A 26070-nucleotide genomic window follows, 5' to 3' on the forward strand; every position below is an offset into this window, starting at 1 on the left:
CATCAGCATATGGTGCATAACAGGAAAATTTTAATAACAAAATTGCTAATTTTCACCTCTTACTCCCAAAGATTAATTTGGCCTATCTGGAACCTGACCTCTTCCCTCCACGGGTTGTTCTTAGGTTGCATTGGTACTTGATGATACCTCACACAGGAAGGTTTCTTCACTGGTCACCTCCCAAAGAAATACCACACTGAGCAAAGCAAGGGAAGGATTGGAGCCAGCACTGCTTTTCTTACCAACAGCAATAAACTTGCAAAGAATTCGTGCCCACTCCCACAAACCTTCTGCAGCAAGGGGTGAGAGAAGGGGTTCAGATTAAGGAGTGATTCAGTGAGGTGGAGTTCTTATGCCAGAAGCATGAATTTCCATGCCAGGATAGTTCTGAAGGATGAGGCACTACCACCAAAAAGCATGACAACAGGGAAGATATTGAGATCACTGGTGCAGAAGTAGCTCTTCTCATGTGTTGTATGCATAGTGAGTACAATTCCAGTGTATTTTACAATGGCTCTACTACTTCAAAAGTCCATGAGCAACAAGAGCATTTGAAATTCACCACCTTTGCCACTGAGTGCTGTTTTTACACCATACAAATTGCCACTAGATGGATTACATGTCAGGTTTTGGAAGGTTATATGCATCATCCCCTTTCAAAAGCATCCACCACTTATTTATGCACTGAGCACTCAGCACTTAGTCAAATTATTTTCATGTTACCACAGAACAATGAGCCCCTGTAGCCACATTTCTACAGGAAAGACTGCAACTATTATCAGCAAGTGCCATAACGTTTACCATGTCTGCGGTAGCATTCCTGTAACACTCAAGAAAGATTTTATCAAGTCTATGCTGTATGCTCTTAGCAGCTTATCAGAGCCACTAGCCTAAAAGTATTCTCAAACAGAAGTGACAAAAAAAGTTCCTATTTCTGTAGTTCATGTACTTAAGTGCAAGAACTGCACACATGACTTACAGCCCTTTCAATACTATAGCAATCAATTGATTTACAGCATCTTTAGAACACCATGCCTGAACTTCTCCCTCTGAGATCTGCAAGTGTCCTTGAAACACTTGGCCATTGAGTGTCTGTCTACTGGTTCTTGATATGAACTTTCCATTTGTAATAAAATTTCCATACTCACAGAAAAGTTCCCATCAGAGTGCTTTTTAAGTGAAGCACTTGGAAGAAGGTATCTGTAGGATCTTAGGAAAACATCAAAATTTAAAAAGTGAATTGCTTCTTTAGTTTGTTTCCAAAGGACTACTCCTACTTCAGATCCCAGCTATTTTATGCTGTATACTTGAAAATTCTAAAGGTTCAGGAATGGACAGAGTATTCCAAAAACACCATTTCATTTACAGTAACAATGGTTAGGAAATCCACGAGTTTGGGGGTTAATAACGTCAGAGAAGATGCACAGGATCTCACCTGCTCTCTATTTCACTCTCTGTTTAAGAAAGAAAAATACCCACTACAATTCCAGACTCTTTCCTTTCCCAATAAAGAAGGACAAGATTGTCTAGAATATTTTATTTTTCAATTCCAAAAGAATATTCAAATGAATAATTCATATTAGTGACTGGAAAAACTAAGTAACTACAGATACATAACTTCATAAATAACTTTTCTCCAGAGTATGTGAAAGTGTTCTGAATATCAGCATTTTTTTCAAATAAGAAGCACTTAATTATAGTTTTAATTAATTGATTTAATTGATAGAATGTACTTAACTACATGTGTTCAGAGGGAAGACAATCTGTATAATTATATGCTACATTCACAAAGACCAGTCATTTGTTTCCACTGCACAATTTATTCAGTTTCAAATTAGAAAAAAAGTACTATGTATTTGACAATTTGCATGCATAAACTCAAAACACTTCAGCTCAAAAAATTATTGATTTCTTCCAGTCTTGTATTAAGGCGTTCAGGAATTTCACCTAGGCAGACAAATGTCAGGATTAAAAAAAAAAAAAAAGAATCAAAACAGACAGACAAGTTACAAGTCAGATTTACTTCTGTTAACAAATATGACCACAGTGAGTCCTGGTAGTAGACAGTTGCATTCCTTATCTTTTCAGTGTGTATAGCTGATAGGAGTCAAAGTGATTGGGGAAGAGTTATCTTCAGCAAAAGTTTCTTCAACAGTTTCTTGATTTGGAGTGCTGAATGAGCCATTGTAATGTTATGTCTGCCAGGATAGATAAAACAAAATGAAAAACTCAACAGCTGTTTGCAGACTGTAGAAGCACAACAGAACACCAGCAAGTTAATACAAATACAAAAACCCCAACCAAACAAAACCCAGAAACCACAGGTTCTCATTCGCACATAATTAAAGTTCATTCAGGTCAACCTCCAGGTGGCACTTTCCTAGCTATGTTTGTATGTTTATAAATCATGTGCATTTTGTATTTTTGAAGTATAATGACTGACATCAAGTTCTCTAAGCCATAGATAGGGAACTGTTGAAGAAGCAAAGATTTAAGATGACCATAAAACAAACTGTAAAATCCAGACTAGAATGAAATGCTGAGTGAGAACAAAGGCAAATACACAAACAGAAGGAATGAGAAGGGCAAAAATCTGTCAACACATTAAGAAGCTATTTAGGTAGGTTGTAGGAGTCCAAGGTCTCTGAAAGACATGCAACATTGGACTAAAATTTGATAGCTGGAATTGGCACCCCTCCTGATGCAATCCAATGAATTGAGCTGAAAACTGCAGCAGTTCACAAACTGATTCATGAGCAGATTAGATTTTTTTGCCTCAAGGCAGTAACATCTGTCAGGAGGGCAGGAAGGATGTCAGGGGGCAGCAGCAGCTCTAGCCCTCAAATTGAAATTTGTTGCCATATTTGTCTTAAGTTCAAGACAGCACTCCATGAATATCCTTACAGACCAGCTTAGGTTTTGAGACTGCAGAAAACAGCAACCCACTGCACTTATATCAAAGCTATTAACTTTATAATTATCTTCCACAGTCTCTCAGGACACAGTAACTGGCAGCCTTACACATATAGCTCCTGATAAGACCAGTTAGCTAGGCTGCAGATCACACTCAAAAACCAGTATCATCTCATTCAACTGCACTGACATCAGTCAAAAGCACAGAGGAAGACGACAGCTGCCAATCTTGTCTTTAACAGATTAGTAGATTAATCTCTTTAATAAGCTAGTATAACAGTCTTTATAAATGGTACTTGCCACCCCTTTAGTCTCCCTAGCTTCTCACCCAACCTCTTCTCTCAAGGTCTTCTTCAAAATATGGCACATGGTGCTCCAACAATGCCTACAGTCCAAAATGCTATACAGAGTGTGCTCCCATTTTTTATTTTGTTTTTGGCAAACATTCAAGAACCTGGCTAGTCTTTCTAGGTACAATATTACACTGGAAGATACCTGACCAAGTCTCAGCTAGGATTTAAATCTTTTTTATCACTACTCCCAGAACTTCCACAAGTAAGTAATCTATACTGTTCTACATGAATGATCATTGTTTCATTCAAATTTTAGCATGCCTTTTGTTGCATATTTTTCTCCTCCAGGGCATCCAGATAAATGGACTGGGATCAAAATCTATTTTCTCCATGATTCTTACAGAAATTAAACTGTTTTTACTAGTTTCCAGTCACAATGCCACTTCTAATTGGCAGCTTTACCAATTCGATGAGGATCAAGCACAGCATTTCAAAAACTTCAATCATATTCACTGCCCTTCAACTACTGAGATTATCCTGTGTTGTCTTCTATGGCCCTTATCTCCTGAAGTCTAATCTTCCCCAGTGTAGCAGCACCTTCTGTGCATCTCCCTCACTCAGGTAATAGCTGCACTCTAAGCTGCAGCAAACATGGGTCTGGTCTCCTCCAAACTAACACACCCGAGTCATGTACACCACTTCCAGGAGAAGCCCTTACTGCCTAACATATCTCTGCACACAGCTGAACTATCCCCCAGCTCACTGAAGTCCAGGTGTCACGGTACAGTCTCCTCACCATCTCCACTACCTGGTTCTCTCTGTGTAGGATGGAAATTTCCCCTGCTGCTGAAAGTGCCTTTCTTCCCATTCCCACTCTCACAGTTTCTCACTCAGCTAAACCTTACAGAGCTGCCCAACTCTTCTATCTGGCTTCCTCACGTAGCAGCTATAAATATCTAGCCAGGCTAGATCCCATCCCATCCCATCCAGCACCACTTGTTTCAGCAGCATGCAGAGGAGGGTGGTACAGAGGTAGCATGGCCCCAGACAACTGCAGCTGCTGCTAGCTTCATCCCTTCCTCCTGCCCTGAGGAGGGAAGGGAATGGGAGAAAATGACAGAGGAAAGGGACAGGAAAGTGGAAGACAGGAAAGTGGAAGACAGGAGAGAGAGGAAAAGGCAAAAAGCAAAGGCAGATGGAAGACAAGTTGGTGGGGATATATCTTCACTGACTACAGGATACACTCATTGCATTTCCACTTGGAAAAAGCACCCATCCCTCAGTTTGAGGAACTGCTACATGCTCATAAAACTTCCTTACTGAATAAAACCATGTATGGAGTAAAACACTAACATTTTTTTGGGATCACTTAATAACTGAAAGGCCTTCATATGCAGCTATTGTTTTTTTCAAAAGTAACACAGGTTTCTTGTAAAGGATTCAATTACTCCAGGCTTTATATACACTTTTCCATGGTCCCTGTCAATTTAACTTCTCATGGAACTAAATGCTTCTACAAATTTATTTTTTAATTACACAAAGCTCTGTGTTGAAACAAATACAGTGGCATACAATATTTGCAAAGCATCTTTCAATGCAACTTGAGATCTATTGAGATCTTCAATAATACAGTGGAGGTAGATGTTCAGACCTGATGTAATCCAAAGTACAAACCACATACTGATGACACTAAAAGAAGCTTACCTATGTTATCCTTCTCTTTACAGGAAATAGAATAGCAACAGATTTCTCTGTCTTGAATAGCTGAAAGGTTTCTACAGAAACAAAAAGAATAAGTACTGTTATAACCCCATAAACACTGAGAACAGAAATTTCCATTAAATTATATGTTTTCTGCTTTTAACTCAGTGGGTTCAATTCTGTTCTCAGATGTTAATTTCTTAAAATATGCTACTGCACACAGAAAATCACACATTTCTTAAACTTTTAAGGATTAAAAAGTTATAAAGTCATTTCACAAAAATTTGAATTTTTCATTAGGCCAGTGTAATAGTGAAAAATATAATCACATAAGTCCATAAGCTAAAAATAATGTTTTGTGGTCACAACCAAGTATTACCCATGTCTTATCATTCACCTTCTACTCTTTTCACTTAGAATTCTTAGTTTTTTTCTCCAGTAAATCATAATAAAATATCAGTGCTCAAATGATCACACCATTTATCTTCAGGGTGTTTACTATATCATACTTTATATATCACATCTGACTCCTACTGAAAGGATGCCTCTACATTTAGGACGAAACTGATTCTTAATCAACTTCTTTCAGGGAATTCTCCAACCCCCTTCAGAGCTTCTGAACACTTTGTTATTTTTTCATTTATTTATCCTCATACAAGTGACACTGACATGCACAAATTTTTTCCTGAAGCAGATGGGAAGTGAAGGCACTGAGAAGTCTGAAGACTGCACAAGAGTAGTAAAGAGAACTGAATATGGACCTTCCTCGACTTCAGGAGAGCAGACCTGGCCTCTTCAGGGATCTGCTTGGGAAAGTCCCATGTAGTTAGGCCCTGTATCAAAGAAGGGCTAAAGAAAGCCAGTTAATATTCAAAGTTAATCTCCAAATTTAAGAATAATCTATCCTAACTAGCCTGAAAAAAAGCTGAAAGACATTAAGTGGATGAACAATAAGCTCTTGGCAAAACCCAGTAATTAAAAGGAAGCATACAGAAGGTCGAAGCAGAGACAGGTAACCTGGGAGGAATAAAGAAGCATTGTCCAAGAATGCAGAGACACCGGAAGGTCAGCCAAAGCCCAGGTGAAATTGGATCTCATGAGGGATGTCAAAGAAAACTAGAAAGTGACAAATGGAAGACAACAGAATATGTGCACCCATTGCTCAATGAGACAGGGGACCTGGTTACACAGGACATGAAAATGCTGCCTTTGCTAGCAAGACTAGCCTTCAGAAACACCAGGCCTCAGAGATGACGAGTAAAAGCAAAGAAGTTGTACCCTTGATGGAAGAAGATCTGATCAGGGAATAAATAAGCAAACTTCACATGGTGAAATCCATCAGCCCTGGTGGGATGCACCTACAAGTGATAAAGGAACTAGCTGGTGTCATTGTGAGGCCACTTTGAGCAACCATGTCAGCTGGGAGTAGTTGAAGAGGAAGAGCAGAGGAAGGCAAAAGTCATTCTTCAGAAAAAGGATGACCCTGGGAAGTACATGACAGTCAGCCTCACCTTGATTCCTGGGAACGTGACAATGCAACTAATCCTATCAGCAACTAATCCATGTCAGGCATATGACTGACAAGAAGGTGACCAGGAATAGTCAGCATGGATTCATACAAGGGAAATGTTTGATTAACTCAATAACCTTCTACAATGAGATCTACAGTTTGGTAGATGACGGGAGAACAACAGATATTGTGCACCTTGACTTGATTAAGGCATTGACAGTGCCTTCCATAATATCTCCTCAGACAAGCTGAGGGAGTATGGGTTGGATGCAGAGATGGCAAGGTGGACTGAAAACTGGCTGAACACTGCGTGACCAGTGGCACAAAGACAAGCTGAAGCAGTGACCACCAGTGTACACCAGAACCAATACTGGTGCAATCCTGTTCTACATCTTTATTTGTTGCAAATGATGGGGCAAAACACAAGTTTGCTGATGACAGAAAACTGGGAGGAGTGGTTGATACACCAGAGGGTCGTGCTGCCACCCAGAGGGACCACCACAAGCTGGAGAAAAGAGCTGGCAGGGAACCTCATGCAGTTCAACAAAGGAAAGTGCAAAGTCCTGCAGCTGGTGAGAAACAGCCCCAGGCACCAGGATATGTCAGATGCCAACTGTCTGGAAAAGTAGCTTTGCAGGAAAGGATCTGGGAGTCTTGGCAGGTCACCAGGTTGAACATGACCAAGCAGTGTGGTAAAAATGCTAATAGTATTCTGGGGTGCACTAGGAGTGCTGCCAGAAGGCTGAAGGAGGTGATCTTTCCCTTTTACTCAGTACCAGTAAGGCTGTACCTGATCAGCTGTGGACCATTAGTACAAGAGGGATAAGAATTTATGGAATAGGGCCCAATAAAGGACAACTAAAATAATGAGCAACTCACATACTAAGAAAGGCTGAAGAGCTGGGACTGTTTAACCTAGAGAAGAAAAGGCTTAGGGAACTTCTTATTAATGTGTACAAAAATCTGAAGGGAGCCTGTAAAGAAGATGGAGCCCAGTGATGGAACAAGAGGCAATGGCCATGAATTGAAACACAGGAAGCTCTCTCTGAACACACAGAAACACTTTTCACCTCTGAGAGTGACCAAGCACTAGCAAAGGCTGCCCAGAGAGGCTGCAAAGTCTCTCTCCTTGGAGATGTTCAAAAGCTGTCTGGACATGGTCCAGAGCAATCAGCTCCAAGGGGCAAAAGTCACTGCTTGAGCAGGTAGATGACCTCAAGGTTCCTTCCAACCTCATCCATTCTGTGAGCCCCACTTTAGTAACCCAGTCTTTGGACCACCCTTACTAGAGCAAAATCTCACTTCACTTTCTACTAATTGAAATTATGTGACTTGTGAATGAGTCCTATTCACAAAATTAGTGCTATACTGGTCATTTTTACAAAATTGTGTATTTTCTTTACAATTACATTTACTGTGCATCAATTTGTTAGTTTCAGTAATCCCTAAATTGTGCTTTGGATATATGCCAAAAATAACTTAAATTACTTGCTTAAATTTACCAGCACTAGATCGATATGGCTCTGTTCTAATGCCATTCAAGCATTAAACTGACAATGCATTGTACTGCAAGAAGTCAAAATGACCCTTTCACTATCCACAGCAGTTCTAGCCTCAGTGATGGGAAAACAGGATTATCTGAAATAACTTCACACGGCCAAGCAACAATTAAGAGAAATTAAAATCTACTGCAGTCAGTTATCAGCCTAGATTACGACGTCAGGCGCCAGGAGAGCTCAAAGTGGAATATCTGAGAATGCAAAATAGCATCTTTTATAGCCAGTTACTGCCATAGAACACCAATAATTTTGACTTATATATTGAACTTCACAGTGTCTCTTAGCTTTTTACAAAACCCAGCTACTTACAATTTCTCAATTAACTGCTTCTCATCCAGTGCACCTGGGAGGTCTCGTTTATTTCCAAGAACTAACACCTGAAAGAAACAATTCATATGCTTATTAAATCTAGGAGCAACAAAAGTTTATTTTTGTCTGTAACTTTTTGTTGGCATTATTCTGGATCTTGCAGCTATTTAGAATGTAACAGATGACACATTCAAAATTACCAATGACTTTGGGAACATCATGGAAATCCTGCTCTTAGTCAGGACCAGATGCTGGATGAATACCCTCTGAAAACTGGATCAATTTATTTCTGGGTATGCTAGTATTAGAAGTCTCCTCTGGAAGTGAATGTCTCCATTCTGGGTGGCATTACAGGATGGTGCCAGATTAAATTCAAAGAAATGTGGAAGAGAGCACGCATCAGGTGCACTCAAACCACCAAAGGATATTCAATTCAGAGGACCACTGATGTTAATCAAAAGTAGGACCCCAGCAGCAGAGGCTGGTCCTAAAGACCCAGACAAAATTTTCTCTACATTTTTTTGCTCCCTTGCTTCTTAACACCGATGCACTGATCAGCTCAGCCTCTGAAACAAGTATCACCTAAGCACCAGCCACCTCTCTCTCCAATTTGAGCATCCATGGTAGAAATCTGAAAGGCAGCCATTAGGAATTAAGTCCAAGAAACGCAGAAAATCTACTGAATAGATTCTGGATCTTCAGACTTCTTTTTTAAGGCTTCAAGTATAAATGATGGTCAGATAAATGGGTTGAGCACATTCTAAGATAAAGTAAGCAGTGTAAGGTTTTTCCAGTTATGACTGCATTATTGTTTTCCAGATGTGCTACAATTCTAAGTCAAGACTTTATATCCCATGAATCTGGAACATGTTAAACTCATTACTTGCAGTAATTTAGAGTCCAGATTAATAAAGTTGCTCTAAAATCTATAGTGCCAAATCCTGAGCACAATAAATTGAAGGAAGTTCAATACTAATTATTACATATGAAATAAAAGTAAGTAAAAAATACATCACTGCACCTTGGAAATTACTGTGTGGGTCTGCCTGGGCATTTGGAATCTGATATTATAACATATAAGAGGCAAGGAACTTAATTAAATACTACTGAAGATATGAGTAACCAAGCATTTCAGTAACAGTGAGAAGCAAAAAAGCATGCAAAGAGAGTGCAAAGGACAGGCAATGTCACTCCCAATGAACAGCAAAACTGTCGACTTCTGTAGGATTTATTCAATAGATAATTAACATACAAAATCACCACAAAAATAGCAAACCTTATAAAAAAGATGGTGAATCACTTGAAAAACTCTCCTTTGAGAATAGTGGGAGGAAAGGAGGGAGAGAAAGAGGAAGATGACTGCATACTGGAGGTACCATTTTTATAGAGACCAAGTCCCAGGTATCCATGGGGTGTAGATGCCACTCCCATAACTCATGGCATGTGTACAAACAATTCCTTTCCCGCAGTCTGCCATAGTGGCAATGTCTGGATGGCTAGCATGTCCAGATGCTAACTAAACCTTCAGCTCCATTAGGCCTGGAATGATCTCCTGCCTACTGTGGCAATGTCTCAAGTTCCTGATGTGGTGGCTTATCTTATGAAAGTTCCTTCTGTGGCTTTGACAGTGTTTTGACACACTTCAGTTGTGTTCTTTAAGTCCTTACACTGTCCACTCACCCTCAGGTAACTACTCACTTGTAGAGGCCAAGTGTCCAAATTACTGCTTACAAAAAAGGGGACAAGGAAGAGCCATCAAGTTGAGTAACTTCTTCCGCATTTGTATTTAAGACTGTTTTCTTTCTTATAATCAAGATATGAACTCTTGTTTGGTGGTGTCAACAGAAAGACCAAAGACAACCTGATTCCTAAATTGGCAGATTACATTTAAATAAACAACATTAGTCTTCACCTTCATATTCCTCATTATAATTTCAACTGAATACACTATTCTTTGACACTTCCAACTGGAGAACAGATGCATATTTGCATTTTTTCCACACAATTTAGTTTGAAATACTAAGTCAAGAAAAAGTCAGGACAAATAAAAAAAGCTTCTACACAATCTGTGGAGGCAGAGGACACTACTTGATGTTACACTCTGCCAATTTGCAGAAATACTGACCTCACATGCCATAAGATAACTGCCAGAAACATACCTGGGTCACTGGCTGAAACCCAGCCAACAAGGGAGTGACTGAAAGCAGTTACTGTCTGATAATGCCACATGTGAAAACACAATTTTTCGAAATCTAGTCTGACTTTCAGACAAGAAAATGTACAAACACAAAGCAGTGCTCCTGAGTTGCTGACTACTATGAAAAAAAAATCACAGTAATTTTTCTAAGAGTGCTCAATGTATCAAGGCTGCATCATATATATAACCTAGCATTTTTAAGAGCCCAGAGAAACCAACTCAGGAGGATTTAGACCACACTGTCAACATTGAGGTAAGAATAATAATGAAAGTACTTACTGGAATTCCATGCAGTTGTGGCTTATCTATCAAACTGTGAAGCTCATTCTTTGAAGCTTCTACTTTTTCTAAGTCTGCTGCATCCACCATGTAACTGCAACAAAGAAGAGTAATTTATGGTATTGACCATTAGCTGCAGAAATTTGCATTAAAACATCCGAAATGTGACAAACGTGTTGATATTGACAAGAGCATTAGAAAAATCCAAAATTGTATAAGCCCTGCATTTATTGATATAGGAAGATAACAGATTTGGGCTATTAAATATAGCCTGTAGGGAAAAAATGGCCTGGAATATGCAATTACTTAGATGCCTGGGTTGCTGCATGTGCAAAACACTACTTTAATTGTACTGGGTCTTCTTATGTGATGAAGGTGGACAGAAGACAAAAATCGATTTTCTTTGTGTATAATATAATGTAACACCTAATTTTATAGTAATATATATTACAAAGTACATTTTCTATGGACATACATAAGAAAACTTACACAACTGCATTGACTCCTCTGCAATAACGCTCCCACATGCTTCGAAACCTTGGCTGTCCTCCAATATCCCACACCTGAAAAGGTAAGAACACTACAATCTCTTAATGTTAAAATAGTTTTTAACTGCATAGCCCTAACTCAACAGAATAAATTTATTCTTACATGCAGCATGGAGGTGGTATTGCCAATTCCAAAATTTTATTAAAAGGTCTTCTTGGCCCCTTCTACCTAATGGACAGGGACATGTACATTCACAGAGTATGTCAGGCCTGTGACACTAAAAGCTCCAAATGTTCTTTTGGAGAATGCTACTCTTTCCCACTCACTGAAAGAAAAGTCTTACTCAGATACTGAAGTGAATTATTGCAAGTGCACAGTCTCAAAACAAAAAATAGTAGAATCATTGTATGAAACAGTTATGCAGGTTAATATTTAAAGTGGCTAGGGACACCTAAGTTAAAAAGGTATCAGATTTTCAATCAGATAAAGACAGATAATAAATAGACAGAGTTGGTCAGAGAGCACACTGAATCCACATAAGGGATGATACTCCCCACTCCAAGGAGCTTCAGTACCTCCACAGTTCTCCCACTGGTTCAACAAATGTGCTTTAAAAGACACATGGATAAATTAATCAGAAAGGAAACACTAGTATAGGTAGGCCTGAAGTGATTAAGCAATGTTTCTTGAAGAAAGAAAGCTCAAATTCTGCTTATCATGTTACAAAAGTTCAAATCCTATAAATACTTAGACATATGATTAGTGCCCAGCAATCCCATGGAATTCCTGAATGTGTTAAAACATCAACACATTATTTTTTGGTAGAGTTATGTAGTCTGCTTTACTTCCAAAAAAACTGGCATTTTTGGTGGATGACAGTATCTTTGTTTCCAAACTGTTTCTCAGATCTAAGTACCAGGTAACATATATACATCATGCAGGTCAGGGCTGCATGATAATGTATCTTTTACAGCTACATCCAAAGACAGCTTTGTTACATGTGACAGTGTAACACAGTGATGAATACTGAAAAATAAAAGTAATGGAATTGTCCTCTGCCAAGGACAAAGAGAAGTAATTATTTCTTATTTTAAGAAGATTTAGCTATCAAAACAATATATACTGTATACCAGATCTAGGAGGCATATGTATAACAGAAGAAACTAAATTTGGAAGTAATATATACAGAAATAAAATTTTTTAAGTCTTGTCTTCACATTTACACTATAAATCCAAATTAAGCCTTCTATGGCAACAAAGCTTTGCACAAAAGAGCAAGACTTCAGCTACCCATGGAATAAGGCCTTTTTCAATTAATATCCACTTTTTTTTACATTTCACAGCCTGTAAATCATTTTTATGTATCAATTTTTATATAATTTTTAATATCTTATATTCATATTTTAGAAATAAGTATTTCCTAATTCACCATTAAAATCATTCCCTGATTGTTATCTTAACACTCCTTCCGACATAAAACTATTCTATCACCTAAATGTAGAGTACCTTTTGATGCCCTGAATAAGATCAAAAATTTTACACATGAAAGAGCTTCTCACCATGAAGTGGGTATCAGTTAATATCTGTACTGACATTTGAAGCACTGTGTCAAAGGTCTTGGTAAAATAAATCTTTATACTTTAAAAGCTTGAACTTAAGGAGTATTCAGCATTATCGTTCTGTGACAAAACTTACACCAATAATAATTACTCCAATAACTCATCAAGACCTTGAAACTATCCAAAGCCATCTGGTGCACATCTGCGTGTCTTGAAAAAGAAACTAAATTATTGTCTTGGTAGACCAGAAGAAAAAAAAGGGAAAGATGATAGGGCAGGCTAGTAGTCAGATTAGATTTTTGGAATGTTGATAGCCATGAAAATCTAAAAGATGATGTAGCCTGGACTAATCACAAAATAAACAATACAAGATAAAAAATACTGAGTTTGTCCTTGCTCGATGATATACTGTATCTTGCGGTATTAAATTGCACTGCAGAACAAGATTACTCTCATTAGGAGAAAAAGTCACCTTGAAACAATGGAAAGATAAGTCATTTCCAGTCAGTTTCCCTAATCAGGCTTACAGCTATTCATTAAAGTACAACATGAAGGACACAATATAGACTAGGTGTTTTTAACAGTGCTTTAGAACCTAGTTTATATCAATACAGTAATAATTATCTGAAATATGAAAACAAATAAATGCATTAAATGCAAAAGAAATACTCACCTCTTTCCCTCTGAAATCAAAATGGTTTTAATAGTAACTTTCTAATACTCTTTATTATAGTGAATAGCCAATGAATGAGTTAACTACTTAATTCAAAACACAAATTGCTGCAACAAACCATTTTCACAGAACACAACTGAACAGACAGAACTGTGAGAATACAAGAGGTACCCATGAAGGAAAGGCAAGAGATCTTAGTGTTAAAGAAGTTTTCTTGCATGAGCCTTGCATGTTTTGTGCATCAACTATTTTTGCATCCCAGTATTTAATACACAAGCATGTTCTGGGTATGAATGGAGACAGGCAGGAGACTAAACCTTAACAGCTGAACATACAGCTAGCTAAAAAAAGTTTACTTTGTCTGGTTGTTTTTAAAAAGAGGCTGGTATTCAAATTTCTCCCATGGCTTTTACTGGCCCTTCAGGAATAAAAGTTTCATAATATTTAAAAGGTAATTTTATCCTAATTGATAAAATTGTGATTTTAAGAATTAGGAAAAGATTACAGAATGACCAGACTGAGAAAGTTTCTTTGATACCCAGTACCACTGCCTCACAGGAGATTAAAATCTCAAGGGTTTTATGTTCATGCTCAATCTCAAAGACACACATCTTGTTGGTACTGCATTTTAATCTGTTTTATTCATTCCTATCTACTTCTATAGTGTAGTAATTTTTATTGTGCTTGCAGGTCTACGCTGTCATTAATCAGTGCAATGTGTTAATCTGTAAACTAGATCACCACTGTTAACCATGTACTTACATGCGATATATCAAATTCTTCTAAAAGTGGAAACTTTGGATTTATTTTTTTCCAATTTTCTAGGAAGACCTAAGGCTCCATCTTAAGACCATCTGTGTTTAAGGAGCAGATCCTTTTATTTTGCACAGAGCTCTATCATGAGAGTTGAGCAAAAATGCACATTAATAGATTCAAAGATTTTTTAAAGTTTTCAATTACAAGAAGGTTCATTAACAGTCTAGCTGTGTTTCTTCAAATTAGTTAATATTGTAGGAAGGCTTGATGGTTCATGAGAAACTTGCAGAAAGTGTTTTCTACATATCACGTTACATGGCTTTTTCTCAGACATGCTGGGAGGAGACTTCTTGTGGACAGAGATTACAATGACAAATTTCTATCTTGATGTCAGTGTGTGGGCTCAGTACCTACAATCTGACAATAGTAAGCAAAGTCTAGACAGCCTTTCAGCTGATCACATATAACATCTTATTTAGGATGACAGAATTATGCTCTGGGCTTGACAGTACTGACTACAGCTCCTCTGACTATTATTACAAGAGCTGAAGCCTCACTGCAGACATAGCTGTTTACATGCAGATATCTTAACCTGCAAGATGAATCCAACACTACAAATATTTGAACTCAACAAACAGTTGAGGAATTTGTTAAGCAAAGAGGAGTATTTGGAGAGAATAAGGCAGCACCAGTAACATCTACTACCACAGTGTACACAGAGAAGCCCAAGATGTGACCAATGAGTTTGCACATACACAGCAGTAATTGCACTCATAGCCAACTCGGTGTGTAATAGGGAGCAACTGGAAGGCATGGGACAACTTCAAATATCTAACATTTATTAATTTAATCCAGATGACCAAAATTTCTCTTTGCCTACTGAAGTGCTCAGAGGGTACCAACAGCAATAAATTGTTCTGTTTGTTTCAACCACCTTGCATACCTGGGGAAGCATTCTTGCAAAGCACCCACTGCTCCCCAGCAAGTTCAGACAACTGGCTCAGGCTGGGTTACTCACCAGCTGGCTGAGCTCATGAGGCACAAATCCTAAACAATCACTTATTCTAGACTGACATCTCCAACCAAAAATAACCACCTTTTTTACCTAATAAACAGAAGAATAAAAAACCTAATAACCTTAAACTTTTTAATAAATTGCACTGTATATCCAAATCTACACAGCCTAACCTGTAGTACCTACCAGCCATGTAACTTAATATGGAAGTTAGAATATCTTACTACTTTAGAATACTTACTACTTATTATCCTATATATTGGATATTGGCCTTCATAGTTGCTCTTAAGAGTCAAAAAAGTGTGCAATGTGGTGACACATTATTTTCTGCAGGCAGTATTTCTGAGAACAGTATGTTCTTTGAAATCAGCCTTGGCCCTTTAAAGAACTCTGCTCTCCCTCCTCACTGGTGATAAAGTCCAACTTTTAAACATGGCATTTAGGCATTTTAATCACATCAGATAAAAGAAAAAAGCTTTATGTGCATTCCAATGTTCACAATTTAATCATAATACTTTCACTGAAGAACTGGAAATAGAATTGCAACAGAAATTGTTCACAAAGTATCTTCAACTCTTGAAAACAAGCACAGAGGCATTTCAAAGGGAAGGAGTATTTCTAAGTGACCAGGGGCTACTTGCTATTTTATTGGAGACACAAAATACAATGCTAGAAGGATCAACGGGTGGATTTTGAACAGGACACAAAGCCAAAGTCTTTATACTTCCTTAACATCCTAAGGGTCCTACCAATCCATTTCTCTAGCTTGTCAAGATCCTTCTGAATGGCAGCAGAACCCTCTGCTGCACCAGCCACTCTTCCCAGTTTTGTACTACCAGCAAATTTGTTGAAGGTACACCCTGCCCCACCACCCAGGTCACTAATGAACACACTAAACACACTAATCCCTGGGATTTAGGACTAGTAACTGGGCTTCCTGCTGTGGATCACAGCCCTTTTGAACCACCAGTACAGCTCTTCCTTACCTATAACTATCATTAGCACTGGGACATCCAGCAAAAATTCTTTTTTTACAGAAATAACCACTTTGACTTGAAATCAGGCCAGACACAGCACAGCTTCTTCAGAGTGATCCAAGTCATACAGAATAGCTAGCATGTGCTGAAACACTGCTGGAGCTACACTCAGAGAACACCCATAGGCTTGTAATACTGCGTGACATTTGAAATTACAATATGACAGGTAATATAACCTGAATAGTAGGAGGAAACATTACAAAGCAGGAGGATTCTGATTCTATGAGGATGTGTAGAGATCTGAAAACACTACTGTCCACAGCAGGAGTGCTGCAACAAAGGAAGCTGGCAGAGGAATGCACAGAGCTGGCATCCTTCTCCTGCCTCTCTGCCACATCAGAGCAAAGTGCAAGCAGCCAGAAGCTCAGCTTTGCTCTCCTGCAGCCAGGCTGTGCAGGGTGTGGTGGAGGGACACCGGCATCTAGTGGTGACAGCTGGGGTGACCACAGGCCACTCCGCCAGCTCCAGTCCCGCGAGCACCTGCTCTCCACTCCTAAGACCATCTCTGCATAAATCAAAGGTTGCTTAGCTGGAGGTTCCAAATCACTTCAAATAGCAGTTCATGATTCAAATCTTCTGAGGTTCTTGAAACTTGGCTTCTTAAAGTAAATTTTATTAACTGCGGTCTAGCTTGTTGAACAGTAAATCTGACCTAAGCAAAAGGACAGCTAATACTAAGCAGATCCAAAAAATGGAAAAACTGTCAAAATCAAATCACTCACCAAACAGCAAAGCTTGTTTAGAATTAAAATCTCAAAGCAATTCAGTCAGATATTTTTGTCAGGGGAAAAAAAAAAGATCAGTTTTGTAATGAACTTCAACAGAATGGTTCTAGCAGATCCCTACATTGTAGTACATAAAATACTTTGATGCTGGAAATCATCCTGCACTTTAATACCTCAACCACAACCTCAAAATATACAGCTCCCTGCTTAGATTTCAAACACCATGTGGTAAAATCTTTCCTTTATTGCCATCTCTTCTTGGAAATAACAGATGACAGGTTATTAAACATATTGGTAAGTCAAAAATTGACAATTCATAGTTAAAGCTGACAGCCTTACCTTTCTAAACAGGTTTAGCTTCAATTCAAGAACATCTGAAACTGGCATCTTCCTACAAAATGTTTTGGCTTGAATAAATAATCAGTGTTTTTCTTTTAGTGTGGTTCAGATAAATTCACATACACACACACATGCCAATGACCATACATTTACACATTAAGATCAGAGACTAAAAATGAGAATAAATCTATCAGCCTTTGGAAATGACTGCCAAAATCAGAAGAAAGGAAAGAATACCATGGGTTTCAGCTCTTTCTGCCTTCTGGAACTGTATGGAATCTGCAGATGGAACTGAAGAATACAGGCATTGACACTGCCCTAGCATAGTACTTTCTACTCAGTGGCCTACCCCAAAATAGGGCAAAGGATTAGTATCACCTAATTGCTGGGTTTTCAACTTACTTTTCCAAAAGTGATCAATCTTATTACTTCTAGAATGCAAATTTTTCACTTGATGACTTTTTGACCCAGATGATTTCTCAGCCTCAACTTTATAGTAAGTTTAATTTATTCTGTTTTGTAGTGTCCCCTGAAATCTCTGAAAAAGGTCAGACATAATGTCAGGTCTTTGCTTAGCATAAACATCATTCCTGTCATGTTTTACAAACTTAATGGATTTAGTACAATACCACTTTATCTATTAATTTTAATAGCTGACAATTGAATATAATAATATTTCTATGATAATGGTTACCTGTTTTGTTGGGATAAAAAAGCCAAAGAAAATTTTACTGTGTGTTCTTGTTACTGTGCTGCAAATAGTTTATAAAAGGATTCTAGCAAGAGGCACCTCATCATTCTTGAGTCATCAATTTATCAAAAGATTGTCATTTTCCTCAAAGTAAAAAAATTTTGGAAACCTTATCTAGCAATAACCTGTAAGATTTTAACCTAGATACAGGAATAGTGACATACAAGTAGTTTACCCTGACATGCTCTTAAGGAAATAAGCATCTATGCCTAAGAGTCATATTCCCCAACACCCCTTCCTTGCACTGAATGCTGTTGTAGCAGAGGGACTGTCAGAATGAGTCAAGATTTCTTCCTATGCAGACTGGCTTCCAAATTAAGTATGGTTTTTGAAACTAATAACATATGAATTATGTTAGCATTATCTCCTTATTCTTAAAAATTCTATTATGGTAACTATACATAAAATACTTTCGAGATCAAAGAGTAAAACAAGGCACAGTTCCACAGAAACTTACCTACACCCACTCTGCACAACTTAACCTTGCAACATCATTTGCTCAGACATCCCTGGTATAAACTATTACTCAGTTCCTTCTTAAACTATCCTGGCTCAAAAAATACTTTATCTTGACTACTGCTTACTAGTAAAAGGTTTATGTCTAGCTTAATGAACCATCAACAACTTTTCTGTTTTCTTCTACATCTGACAATTCTGCAGCAGCACTGGTGCACCCCTCCAACTATGCCGACGTTTTCTCTCTAACAATCATGGCCTCATTGCTCCTGTGCAGAATACAAAAAACAACGAAAATTCCTATTCCTGTGGATTATTTATCAGCTATGGTTGAATGCAGTAACTTTTTTATTGACTGTGGCACCTCGGGAATTTGATCAGTGGTTTAGGAGTCATACCAAACCAGCGGAAGAGTAACTATAGAACTGAGGGAGAAAAGAACTCACATATTTTGGAAAAGGAGGGAAAAGTCAAAGTAAAGACAAAAATCTAGATTCTCTTGATCTAATTTTATCTAGAAGTTGTGAATTTCATCGAGACTAATCAAACACGCTCCCTTCATAATCAAACAACAGACAGTGCCCTAATGCTACCAGAACCAGAGATGGTTCTCTGATAACTGATTTAAGCTAGATGTTTTATTTCAGCATAGCTAATGTGTGAACTAAACCACACTCTCCATCGAGATACCAAAGTCAGGAGTCAAGTTGCTCTAGATTTCACTTACAGTTGGGAGGAGAGGGGAACAAGAAGAGAGAAGACAGATACACCCTCAGGAGTCAATCCAGCTACCTCAGTATCACCACATTTTATGACCTTCCTAAATCAAAAAAGTGCAAAAAAGCTTGTGCCTGGCATGAAATACAATGCAATCAAACAGATTAATGTAACAGAGAAATATATTACTAATCCTTTAAAAGAATTTAGTCTGGAGCTAGAAAAACAGGTAAGGAACCCTATAAGCTTAAAATAAATTTCCTGTCTTCCATATTTCCAAGTGAAATCACTCTATTATTAATTCACTTTATATTAATTCAAACCTACCTTTATGGTGACATTTCCTTTTGTTATTTTTCTCATATTGAAGCCTACTGTAGGAATCATATCTTCTGTGAACTGCCCCGACTAGAATATAAAACCAAAATTATATTGATTAGAAAACAGCTGATACATACAAGAAAGGTTTTCATTTGTAATCTAAAAAACGTTATTTTACAATACTGTAAAATATCACATTAATTTTCAGCAAGAGCACTGGCCAGCAGTTCAATTACTGCATTGTCACATCCAGGAAGACTGTTCATTTCAGTCCCTTTAAATGACCTTTTATTCTCTTCAGCAACAAAGACCACCCCAGAAACCACAAGACTTCAGATAATTCTTTATCTGATCCTTTGGCAGCACAGCCAAAATATAAAACTGTAGGATGATTTGAGTTGAAAGAAACCTTCAAAGGTGACCTAGTCCTACCCCCAGTATGATAAAAACATTATAAAACTGGCTACACTATGATTTTTCCTGTAGTTTCTCACTGTTACCAGTAGTTTAACTCCAAATATAAAAACAGTGAAAGACTACACATGCAGACAATACTGCATGCAGACTTGCTCCTTCTGCACAGGTGACAGCACAGGAATCCTGCTTCAGAGCTACGAGAATGCCATTAAGGCAGAAAAGTACAAGGTACTAACTCAGTGTACCATAAACCCCCAGCACAAAAATGCTGCCTCCTCCCCCAGTTCAGAAAATATTTTCACAACAGAGACTTCTCATCAAACCAATGGGAATCTTACAGACTTCTACACACTACAGAAGACTCCTTTTGAGGATAAAGACAGAACTCAGATCTGAGTAGGTAACTCATCACTCATTCTTCCTTTTGAAAATGCACCATTAACAAGCTGTTATGTCTCCTGGACACAATACAACAAGATAGGCATTCATTACTTATGTTCACACAGAGGGCCCAGGTGCTCTCTGCAACAGACACAGCAATTCTCATGTTCCAATCATCCAGCAAGGAAAGCAGCACCTTCTGGGTCTGCCACCACCCTTCTGCATCTATCTGCCCATATTTACCTATCACCCCTTGTGCCCTGGCTTGTTGATTTTTTCTTTTTTTTTTTTTTTTGGAAGAAAATATGGGTACATATGGACAAGGCAGGATGGATGCAGTCATGTTCCATAAGTTCCCTCTCATCTGAGAAATGGAGGATCAGAGCTTGGGGGTGCACTGCAACAGCAATGTATCTTAGTCTACCCCTCCAGGGCTACTCCTGGGCTCTGTACAATTTCTGAAACTTTTTTCTGTTTGTGGTAGAGTGAGAATACACTCTGTCTCCAGTTTGCATTTACAATTAAAGGTTAACAATTCTTAATCTGGGGCATTAAAAGCTGCATAACTTTTGACAGCTACATGACTGTCCCACAAGGACTTGGAATTAGATCCTTCAGGAAAGAAACAATTTCCATCAGTTCTTTTTTCAACCTTACTTATGTGAATCTTCTTGCTAAATTCTGTACTATATATCTTCACCATCCTTTGTCTTTTTTTTTCCTTTTCTTCCCTGCTTCAGTAACTTATCAACAGCAGAACGAAAAACAAAGTGAAAAAAAATGTCCCTGCAGTTTTATACAGACACACATATCCAGCACTCACAGAAGTTTTTAACCGTAGTAAGACAAAGCCAACCAGTAAATCCTCTTGTGTATTGGGTACTGATCTGCCCAGGAAAAGGGTGGAGTCACCACCCCTGGAGGTGTTCAAGAATGGACTGGATGTGGCACTTTGTGCTATAGGTTAGTTGACAGGATGGTGTACAGTCAAATGTTGGCCTTAATGATGTCTGGGCTCTTTTCCAATCTTAATGATTCTATAATTATATGAATTTTTAAAAATATGTAGTACCTATATTTGTGAAGGACTGATGTATAAACACATATGAACACGTATAACACTGAAAATGTAGCATCATTTCTCAAGGACAAGAATGCTGGGAAAAGCAGACAGTTGACTCAGGAGGCTGTAGAAAGTCGGAATTCTACTTCTGTCAGCAAATTATACACCACCTGTAATATGCTAAACTGGAAGACAAAAATAAATAAAAAAACCAAACCACCCTAAGCCCTCTAGTATTGGGGATAGAATGTAAAGAATTAGCATCTTCTTCATTGGTCTTCCGTCTTTTTCTCTAAAAATTCCTCATTCTGGTTGAATGTAATCATAATACAAATAAAGTATTATGTCTACAGTTTATTTTCCCACACAGTGCAGAAAAGAATGGAATAGGTTCAATCGTTTGCTCATATTGGTCCAAGAGCTGTTTACTGTGTTGTAATGACCTGATCACCATAAAGTAAAAAGTCTGTACTACTGTGCTTGGGAAGGAAGGCTTACATTACAAATTGCCTATTCTTGTGAAGATTTAAGAAGTGCAAAGAATTTTATTGTCATAGGTCAATAAAAAACAGATTACTCCCAACACATATGAAAAATAACTGGTGCTAAGAAGTTTATAATGCCCTCTAAAAGTTTCAGACTACTGAACTGATAATGAACACTCATTACCCTGTACCATATCAACAACCATGGACCAGATTCTACTCTATTATCAATGCAAATCCACAGTACAAGGCAGTGACTTTATCCAACGTTTCCACCGGATAACAAATATGCCTCAAACTCTGAAGAGCAGAGACTGTCTCAAAGGGTGTATATTCATGATATTCAGGGTGTATATTAGCACAATAGGATCTCTGAGTGCTCTTGCAAAGTGAAAAAAATTGTAATTTCCAATGCTTTTTCACTGCAGCTTACATTTTAAGTAGCCACTATTTTGCAACAGCTATTTTCATTGTCACACTCTAGCCACATATTCACAAACATAACAGAGTTCCCAATCTGTTTGCCCTTACACATCAACAGTATTCAAGAGAAAACTATTATTAATATTCTAATAAAAATACTGGTTTATAGTTATTAAATATATACTTATTATGTACAATATTAGTTAGCCTTATCCTATTTTTTTTTTCAAAATTCTCCAACCACTTACCATGGCATGTCATCTCCAGACTGGAAGATCCAAAATCTACAAAACCTGCAATGTGTGACCCTCCCTAAGTTACAAAACATGAATGCCTTGTAGAATACTCTTAAGAAATAACATTTACAGGGAAAATCAGACCTGCAGTAACAGGAGTGCTCTGGTGTTGAAGATAACATCCCAGAGACAAACACCTACAACACCATTTCATTGGTAGTACAAGGGAGTGAACAAAGAGTTAGACACACAAAGTCTGACACCACACACTACTGAGGTCTCTGAGCCACTGTGTTCTTCTTCACTCTGTTCATGAAAACAATCCAGGAAGCAAGGAAATTTGTCATGCCTTTTCCCTGTTCCACGGCATGGCCCTCCCTTGGGAAATGAACACTTTCAGTGGGCGTTAAGAAGCACTGAGGCCTATCTCAGCAAGATTACCCGAGAGCCTGACAAACCAACTAAAATACCAGCTACAGGTATATTCCATTGATTGCTAATGTCACCCAAAACACACTTTTTGGGCACCTTTTTCTCCTGCTCTCTCTCCACTTCTTCATTCACACTAATGCATAATGTCTTATTTTTCCCTTAATCCATAATCTTATACAAAAGCAAGTAACAAATATCATATACTCAATCCCTCTGACTTTAACCCATACACCTCCCAGTATGGTTTTTAGCTTTTCACGTTAAGGACTGCAGAACATCTAGAAATCTTTTTCTTCTAGCAGCTGAAGCTGCAATACAGCTCACAAGAGATGCCACCTTGCAGAAAAGCTTCACTAAGCTTCATGATTAGCAGTAAGTAAATATAACATATACTCATGTTTATTTCCATCCTCTGATGGAAAGCAAATCTTTGGGACGGACCCAAATGCAGTTTGGAGGGTGCAACAAAGAAAGACGAGAAATGTATTTCAGCATGGTGACGAAAGAAAATGTCATGGTAGGTGTCCACATTAGAGAGGCTGCAAGGCCATCACCAGAGCAGGAACTGAATGCTGGAATCAGACTTGGATGCTGGGGAAGAGCTATGGAGGATTTGTGGGAGGCATTAGCATTGTTGCAACTGCTGGGAGGAGAGAATTCAGTAACACACAATTCACGGCCTTGAGGGATGCACAGTGTATTATTCTGGGATACACTGACCATGGAAAGCCAATCTGAACCACGGCAAGAGCCCATGCCCACGAATCTGCTCCAAAATGGCACACTTTGCAGCCAGACCCAGAGGACATCTTCCTCCTCCATCTGCAAACACCTTACACACATTAGCCTCCTGCTGTGAAATTCTCGAGGTTGCAAACGATGCAAACGCTGCCTCATGCTCTCTCCCGCCTGGCCCCCCTCCCTCCCTCCCTCCCTCCGCATCCCACCGCATCGCCGCGGGGCCTCCCGGCAGCGCGGCATCCCCGCCGCGGCGCGGCCCGCACTTGTTGCCGGGGAAAGGCCGCGGGGCGGCGGCCCCGGGCGGGCGGGGGCCCCGCAGCCCCGCAGCCCCGCCGGCCGCACCCCGCGGCCCTGCCCGCCGGCGGGCTCCGCTCCGCCCCGCCCCGGGCCGGGGCCGCGTACCGCCAGCACGGTGAGCAGCGTGGTCTTGCCCGAGTACTGCAGCCCCACCAGCGTGAGCTCCATCTCCTCCTTCCAGAACAGCGAGCGCAGCCACTCCAGCAGCCGCGCCACCAGCGACAGCATCCCTCCCAGCGCCCCCGACCTGCGGCAGGCGCCCAGCCCCAGCGGCACCGCTTCGCTGCTGGGCATGGAGGCGCCGGAGGAGCCGAGGCCAGGCGAGGCGAGGCGGCGGCGGGGCTCGGGCCGGGCTGGCGGCGGCGGGGCTGCGCGGGGACCGAGCGCCAGGCAGCGCCTGACGTGACGGCGCCGCGCCCTTCTCCGCCTCCCGCCGCTGCAGACCGGGGCGGGGCCGGGCTCGGCGCCCTGCCCGGGGCCGGTGCTGGCCCTGAGCTCCAGCGAGGGCATGCGGCCGCGGGGCAGCAGCGCAGGGCGGCTCCGGCCACCGCGGGGATGCTGTGCGGGAACAGCTGGTCCCTGCGGTGTGGAGGCATGGGACGGCCCGGCACAATCCTGCTGTCATGGGCGGCGTTACAGCATCCCACACCCGAGAAGGGGGCCGAGGCCGCCCTGGCAGCGCTGCCTTACGAGAGTTGGTGGGCTAGGGCTGCTTGACATCGATTTTGTAGGTTCATCACATCTACTGGTGGCAGTTCTCACACCCCTAGGCTAGGGCTTCCACTGTTCCCAGGAAACTCTGCTTGAATTCTTTATTGTGTAGTGACAGGCTTCCAGATCCAGGACCTACCATGGTTTTATTTTGTTTCTCCCATGATGGTTTTTGGAAAATCACCCGTAAAATGACTCCTTGCCTCAAGAGATGCTTGTGATGGTGCTTTTGCGTTGTGATTAATGATGAGAGATGCCATTTCACCAAGGTCTTCTGCCTGCACTGAATAAGCGACTTGCCACATAGTCTTGCCATAGAGCATTAAGGAGAGGCTTGTTTTACCCGTACACACGGGGCTAACCTTTCTGGATCCATCTGCCAGTCTCAGAGCTTGCAACTGAAATGTGATGCTCTGGAAAGTGCTGGTGGTATTGCTTGATGAACGACATTCATACAGGTATAAAGGCACATACATATTTACTGTGGATACCTTTTCTATTAAACATGACACAATCATCAAAGCATTTTGAAAATTCGGCTTTCTTGGGTTTTCTAGAGACATAATTCAGCAATCTAGAGGATGCAGTTTGTGACAAAACTTTACTGGTTATGTCAGTTGGACCACAAAATCATGAAGCTCCCAAGAGCAGTTTGTTGTGGGCTAGCTGTAGAGGTGAAAAACTTTTTCATGCCCAGGTTTTGGTTACTGTCAACAGGACTTTTAGTGTAATTCTTAAAGTACTGAGTTATTACTCTTGTAAAATTAATTGCACATTTCCAAAATGACATTGGGTACTGGAGCTGGTCCTGACACCCAATGGTAATGTTGGGAAATAATTTTTCATTTCTTCTCTTAAATCTGATTGCTTTAGTCCAGATTTTATATTCAGCGGCAACTCTCAAACAAACAAGAGGGCGCTTCCTTTTTTTTTCTTTTTTTTTTTAATCATGTTTTGTCTTGGTTAAAGGTAGCCCATTTCTCCTAATGCTGTTCCCTAGCATTGGTATTTTGGGTGGAGTCAGAATTTTGAATGCCACTCTTAAAACTCTGACAGTGATAGTGTCTTCATCAGTTTCAAATCATGATACAGCTCTTGAAGTTGCTTGAAAATTGGTGGCAGAGTAAAAGGAACCAGGTCAGATCCTGCACGGAGGGAGAGCATAGCAGACCAATGCTGGTTTACTTGTCTCTGAGTAGCAGGCAGATGGCTGCTCCATACCTAGGTGCATCCTCACCAGCAGTCACAAATGTTTCAGCCAGTTCACCGTTTACACTACAACTAA

General features: G+C 39.7%; 1 protein-coding gene across 1 annotated transcript; it reads right to left on the bottom strand.

Annotated features, from left to right (window-relative positions):
• Positions 1 to 1522: 1522 nt before the first annotated feature.
• Positions 1523 to 24455, bottom strand: LOC110483492 (ADP-ribosylation factor-like protein 8B). Its single transcript, XM_021553448.2, has 7 exons — positions 24180 to 24455; positions 19606 to 19686; positions 11251 to 11324; positions 10762 to 10855; positions 8286 to 8353; positions 4911 to 4981; positions 1523 to 2198 (listed from the first exon to the last, which is right to left on the bottom strand). Exons 1-7 carry the CDS (start codon positions 24366 to 24368, stop codon positions 2149 to 2151), a joined length of 627 nt encoding a protein of 208 aa, XP_021409123.1. The 5' UTR covers positions 24369 to 24455; the 3' UTR covers positions 1523 to 2148.
• Between the last annotated feature and the right edge of the window lie 1615 nt (positions 24456 to 26070).

The sequence above is a fragment of the Lonchura striata genome, chromosome 5 (assembly GCF_046129695.1).
Source record: "Lonchura striata isolate bLonStr1 chromosome 5, bLonStr1.mat, whole genome shotgun sequence".
NCBI classification, from domain to species: domain Eukaryota; kingdom Metazoa; phylum Chordata; class Aves; order Passeriformes; family Estrildidae; genus Lonchura; species Lonchura striata.

Excerpts from the sequence above, each read along its gene's own strand:
- LOC110483492 (XM_021553448.2), bottom strand. The coding sequence starts at position 24,368 with ATGCCCAGCAGCGAAGCGGTGCCGCTGGGGCTGGGCGCCTGCCGCAGG. Across the intron at positions 19,687-24,179 it reads CGCTGCTCACCGTGCTGGCG|TCGGGGCAGTTCACAGAAGA; the intron begins GTACGCGGCCCC and ends TTTATATTCTAG. Across the intron at positions 8,354-10,761 it reads CACAACTGCATGGAATTCCA|GTGTTAGTTCTTGGAAATAA; the intron begins GTAAGTACTTTC and ends TGTTTCTTTCAG.